This window comes from Gymnoscopelus braueri (genome assembly GCF_963280865.1).
Source record: "Gymnoscopelus braueri genome assembly, chromosome: 19".
In the NCBI taxonomy this organism is placed as follows: domain Eukaryota; kingdom Metazoa; phylum Chordata; class Actinopteri; order Myctophiformes; family Myctophidae; genus Gymnoscopelus; species Gymnoscopelus braueri.
Window position 1 is genome coordinate 10,575,334 of NC_137621.1, and position 6,665 is coordinate 10,581,998.

General features: G+C 47.0%; 1 protein-coding gene across 1 annotated transcript in view; it reads right to left on the minus strand.

The window, feature by feature from the left end:
* LOC308074655 (uncharacterized protein) overlaps positions 1 to 4,638 on the minus strand; it is a gene marked incomplete at its 3' end in the record, with an annotated part of 139,570 nt that extends 134,932 nt beyond the window's left edge. The window contains exon 1 of the mRNA XM_080414162.1: positions 3,856 to 4,638. Coding sequence (XP_080270288.1) covers positions 3,856 to 4,470 — 615 coding nt within the window. The 5' untranslated portion in view covers positions 4,471 to 4,638. The remainder of the gene's footprint in view (positions 1 to 3,855) is intronic.
* Between the last annotated feature and the right edge of the window lie 2,027 nt (positions 4,639 to 6,665).

Below are 6,665 nucleotides of genomic sequence, written 5' to 3' on the forward strand. Positions count from 1 at the left end.
CTGCACCTCACTGCCACCAAGCCAAGTATGAATTATACATGAATATCATCGCTGTCGTCGGGCAGAAACCTCCTATCTACATATTTTTACTTGTTGTGTTTTTTCGTAAAATAACGCTCTACTCGATCATACTTGCAGCGTCACACAAAAGCCTCAAAAGTAGCAGATCCACAAGCTCGAATCCCGGCACGAAGCGACGTGTTTTGAGCTTGTAGATCTGCTAGTTTTGCTACGTATGAATTTGAATCCTGAAAAGTAACAGTTTTGGACATATGAGGTTTCCACCCGACAGTGACGATATACTCCAGGGGTAAAGATATTGAGAGAATTAAAAAATATATCTATACTAACTAAAATTCTTTAAATGTTTTCAAAAAATGTATTTGCAACATAAAAATGTGAGATATTACATTTCTTTAGGAAATGGATTATATATTATTGGATGACAGATTAGCCTCACACATAATTAATTATTATCATTATTTGCATGGGAAAAAATAGTGATTTTGCTGTGACAAATAAAACGACAGCACAGGAATAGCACAGAATACAATAACAACAGAGACAGAGCTCATATAATTGCTGTGCTTTAATTAACATGGCTTCTGAAGTTCTTTTGAAACACTCGACAATGTTATTTACCTTTTTAATATTCTGCCTACACACCCAATCTGTGACAACAATAAGGATAATTGTTCACGATTAGCTCAATTTACACAATTCTATTAATCATCTCATCTCGGCTACAATTTAAACCACGGCCAGTATCATCAAGACAAAACCACCCACGCAAAAAAATAACGTTCACTCCATTTTCCCTTTGCATCCGATGCAAATTGTCTCTGACTGCATTTACAATGTAGGCTAATGAAGTGCTTTTGTTTTTCCAAGAGACAGACAGACAGACAGACAGACAGACAGACAGACAGGCAGACAGACAAGGCAGACAGAGCTCTACCCGACCATCTCGCCCCTGCAGCCGTACAGATGTGCCATACAGATGTGCCATCCAGCCTCGCTCTCCGCACATAATTCAACGCATACGAACAACAAAAACCAAAAGCAAACAATGAACGTTTATTGTGGATCATCATCGTGTTGTGAATGTTTCAGAATGTGCTGCGGACTATTAGTCAAGACTAAGAGCAGCTCATTCCTTGAACCTTAACAACCATGTATAGACACACGTAACCAAATGGACCCTTATGGGTATGGGTATTTACTGGTTCTCAAAGTGGGGTTCGGAGACCCCCAGGGGTCCTTGGGTGGGTGGGGGGTTCCAGGGGGTCCCCAGCAAAAGTAGTTAAAATAGCATCTAGCATCACAATCACTTTAACCACTTTATCCATTTATATGTTGGCTATTAAAAAATAGCAGATATACAAGCTTACAGCGCGTCACTTCGTACCGCGCTGTCAGCTTGTACATCTGCTATTTTTGAAAATATTAGAAAATTATTGAATTAATAATAATACAAATTCTGTTTTTGTGCTCCCTGGCACAAAACCTTTTCGGATGGGGGGTCCGTGGCCAATATATATCAATTTTGGGGGTCCTTGACATGAAAAAGTCTGAACCACTGCCTTACGGGGTCCGTTTGGTTACATGTGTAATACTGGGTTTCATTGTGTGTAGTACTATTTGTGCCCTTGGCAGTAGGTCTGCATCTGGGCGCTATTCACATGAGCACAGTTCTGGTGTGTGTGTGTGTGTGTGTGTGTGTGGGGGGGGGGGGTTAGTCTGGGAGCCAATCAGATGGCAGATTGGATGTCAACTGTGAGGTTACCTCCAGTATTCAAATCCTCTAACGGAGCTCAGAGCTCAGAGTGTGAGCAGCACACACCTCCTGCACGCCTCAGTGCACATGAGTGTGAGCAGCACACAACCTCCTGCACGCCTCAGTGCACATGGTGACACACACACACACACTCATTTGGAGCTCTCGACAGACAGTTATAGGGGACCAGGCTATAATTTAAATGGAAAACAACTGGGAAATATATAACTCGTCTCATTATTCTTTCTTTTTTTCACCATTCACGCAGATATATAGGCTACAACAAGTCGATTTATTATAGACTACAATAATAATATAATAATAATAATAATAATAATAATAAGTCTCGAGTACAGCACGTCCTCTTTGCAACAAAACATGTTGTCTGTTCAACATCAGCGTTGTTTTTTAATTTAATTGACGGGAGGGAAAGCGAGGAAAATGAAGGACGCCGCAGGAATGATGACTCGAAACAAAAGAGATGTTAATTAATTCAAAGCATTGTGGTTTTAAACTAACCACATCCCCCAACGTGAAAAAAGAAAGGATATTTTTTAATCTCGCTATTAGTCTAGATTATGTCCAAATAAACACCAATTTGAAGCCGTTACCTTAAACAATTCATGGAAAAGCAGGCTATATTTTTGCACATAGTCAAATTGTCTAAAATATGACGTTATAATTCGCAAGGCATGTGTTCAACACATTAACAACATCAAAACACCTGGTCATTCAATTAAAGTCACATTCAGCGAGCCGCTGCTGTGCATTTATAATATGCATCATTGTCTCCGCCAGGCCGAAAGGCATGGCCGAGACTATGTTTTGCACTCTGTCCGTCGTCAGTGAGGGGTGTGTGTGTGTGTGTGTGTGTGTGTGTGTGTGTGTGTGTGTGTGTGTGTGTGTGTGTGTGTGTGTGTGTGTGTGTTGTGTGTGAGACAAAGCTAATCTCCGGCACCGTTGGGCCGTTCGCAGCGAAACTGCGAACCTCCCTGGATGCCAGAGCAAAACCCTCTGCCCCGAATCGGCCTGTTGTAGCGCCACCAGGAGGCCGATTTTTGCAAAACACATTTTGGCCAGTACTCCTACAGATTTTGTCCAAACATTGCGCAAATCAGTACACAGTATCTCTATAGTCAAAACGGGTCTTTCAGATTTTTCATATTCCATTCTGATTGGCTAAGATTGGTTTCCAAAGTGCTCAGTTTTGAACAAAATGCCTCAAATTATGAACACAGCGTGCGATTTTCCGTGAAATTTTGCACACACACATTCCCTCTAGGCAGAGGAAGAAATGTCACTTGAAAATGTTCACATCAGTCACATGGTGGCGCTATAACAGGCCATTTCGTGTTTTTACCTATAACTGCACCGATCTGTGTAAAACTTTGTATGCGCACTCCCCTGGAGGCCAAGGAAAAAACCTTTGCCCTGCATTTTTCACATCTGCCTTTTATAGCGCCACCAAGAGGCCGACTTATGTAAAAAATAAATCTTAAATTACTCCCTCAGATTTAATCCAAATTTCACCGCAAAATCGGTACACATGATCTCTATAAGTCATGTGATCAAGACAGATCCGTTTGATTTTTCATATTCCATCCTGATTGGCTAAGATTGACATCTAAAGTTTGCAGGAGTAGCCCGTTTTGAACAAAATGCCGCAAATCATGAACGCAGCATCTGATTGCGGTGAAACTTTACACGTACATTTGCACTACGTTGAGGAACAAAATGCCACCCTTTTAACATTGCCCCTATTATAGCGCCACCATGAGGCCGACTTTTGCAACAACAAAAAAATATATATATTACGCCATCCACATTTTGTCCAAACATCACGCAAATCGGTACACATTATCTCTATAGTCAAGTTATCAAGACGGATCAGATTTGTCATATTCCATCCTGATTGGCAAATTCCGAACATTGCTGGCCCATAATAACCTACCTGACCTGGCGGAGACCTGTGCTCCGGGGAGCACTTTTTCTAGTTTATACTCCGTCGTACGACGGGGTATAAAGCCTCCTTTAAGGTATATTTCCAGAACAGAACTTTGGGGTGTTTAATTATTTACCTGCGTCCTGCTCAGGCCTGCTGCTCCTCCGCTCTGCGGGCTCATGGAGTGGTTGTGGTTCCGGTGCTGCTGCCCCAGCCGCCATGGGGTGATGGTGGACCCGGTCGCCTGGTACCAGGCACCACCCACGTACTGAGAAGAGCCCATGTCCTTCCCGAGGCCCATGGCAGCCTGCTGCTGTTGCTGCTGCTGCTGCTGCTGCTGCCCAACGGGCCACCACCACCTCCGTAGTCCTGGTAAGCGCCTCCGTAACCTCGCATCATGGGACTGGGAGACGTCAGCAGCTGGTTGAGGGTCGGCGTGGCCCCGGAGGGATGCGGACCCTGCTGCTGCTGCTGCTGAGTCTGCCCGGGGAACCTCTGGAAGCCCCCGGAGGACGGGGAGGAGGAGGCTGCGAGAGGAGCCCTTGGTGGTGGTGCCGTGGCCGCCGGCCGAGGATGAGGAGTTAGCGGCCATCATCTGGCGAGAGGAGGACGAGCCGGGCGACGGGCCCATCATGGCGTAGGCCGCGCCCTCCGGGCCCGTAGCCCGGCGGCCCCGGTAAGCCGGGTAGTGGTGGTTCTGGTAGTGGTGGTGGTTCTGGTACCCGGCGGGTTCGTGGGAGTTCTCCATCATCGCCGCCAACCCGCCGCCCTGCTGCTGCTGCTGCTGCTGTCCGCCATGTTGCTCGTAACAGGGCCTCGACGCCGGCGCGTAATAGTTGTTATTAAACTCTGCGGCGTTGTTGTTGGCCTGGGGGGCCGCCGCTGATTGGTCCTAAGTTGGAGTGCTCGTTACCTGCTGGGGCCCCATCACCACTCTCTCCCCCTCCTCCCCTCTGGGGCCCTGTCACCCTCTTCCCCTCCTACTCCTCCCCCTCCCCCTGGCTCATCATCCTGTCCCCCCCGGGTTTACAGGTGACTTCCATCTCCTCCCTCACCTTTGCCCTGCAGCAGCAGCATCTCCCCCTGGAGGTTCTCCTTCCCCCCGCCATGGTGCTGCTGCTGGTTATGATCCATGTTGTTGTTGTTGATGTGTTGCTCTGCATTTGACGCTCGCGCTGCTGCTGCTGCTGCTGATGTGGCGGAAACTGGTTGAATTGTTGCTGCTGCTGCGGCTGGCTGAGCGGGATCTCCTCCGCTCCCCACATACTGCTGAGCGGGATCTCCTCCGCTCCCCACATACTTCAGCTTGTGGTGGCTGGATATCAGACCCGCTTCCCACCACGGAGGAGGACGGAGGAGGAGGAGGAGGAGGAATTAGTAGTCGACGGGTTCTTCTCCAGACCGTCCTTGTTGTTGTTATTAGCCGGCGGAAGTTGAATGGACCATGTTGAGCTCGGTTCTGTGTTGTTGGTGGTGGTGATGGTGGTCTACATTATTCACGTCTCCAGCGGCGGCTCCCAGCATCGGTCCTCCTGCTCCTCCCGTCCGTTGGACGGTTCCTCCTCCTCCTCCTCCTCCTCCACCTCCTCCCACGGATTTCCCCGAACTGAGCTCTGAGCCCAAACTGCCCGCTAATAATTTCTTGTTGTTTTTGTTGTTAGTTCTGTTCGGAAACCGATGCCACTTGCGCGGCCATTGCACTTCTTCAACATCTAGACTGACGCGCAACGACCAGGAACCCCGCGCGGCGCGCGGTCAGCCTCGCGCATACACACACAAAAAAAAAGAAAAAGAAAAGAGAGAGAGACGTGGTGTGGAAAAAACACGCACCAGAAACACGAATAATATTCAGTGTTTTTGTTTCTTGTGTGACGCTGCTGGCTGTACGTGGTTTCTTCTTGGTTTGTTTGTGTTGGAGCGGGACCGACGGAGCGTCAGTGTGAAGACGCGTCGCTTTGACACAAGAGCCGCGGCGAGGAGGGACGCGTCAGCGCGGCTTCATGGCGAAAGTTTCTCCTCGGGGTTTAAATGAAACTTTTTCTTCCCTCTCTCTCTCTCTCTCCTCCGTCCCGGGTCGTCGTTGTTGTGGGTAAATGTGAGCGGCGTCTCCCGGAGCTCCCGTGGCCCAGCATGGCCCACACAGCACACTGAGCGCGGTACAGCACAGCACGGCACGGCGTGAGACGAGAGACAGAGAGAGAGAGACCAGTTTAATCCACCTCCAGGCTGAGGCTGCTGCTGCTGCTGCGCGCCACGCATGGAAAACCCGGACTGGAGTACTGTAGGGGAAAAGAGCAGGCACGCATGTGAAGTCATCATCGGTAACAGCAGGAGTGGGCACTAAAAGAGGAAAAGTGGGCACCTCGATGTAAAATTGTCTATTTTCCCCAAAATATTAAAAAATATATATATATATTTGGAAAATGGCCTTAAGTAAAAGTATACATGATTAGATTTAGAAAATTCCTGGACATTCGCCAACTAAGGCCTAATATTTCTACAATCAACAAATTGCTACAAAACCTGTTTATCCAATCATTTTGGGCACAAACAAGAAGTTGAAGGATACCGTGAATGTTCAAATCAGTTATACTTTACGTTAGTTCAGACCATTTTTCTTCTTTTCTAATATATATCTTTTTTTTACATTTTGGACAAAATAGCCGATTTTAGATCAAGGTGCCCACTCTTGCTTTAATAGTGCCCACTCTTCTTGTATCCAAATCATCAGTGTTGGCCAATTTAACTCCCAGACGTGTACAAAATGGAACCAATCACCAAATTGACCAAATGTTTTTACATTTTGTACTGTCATGTTTGGTCATTGTGACCTTGTCAGGGCCCAACATGTTTTACTTCATCAGTTGTCAGTCACCATGGTGAGTTTAAAATCATCTTTGAGCACACAGATCTTTGTAGAATGCTTGAATGTGCTTTACACCATAA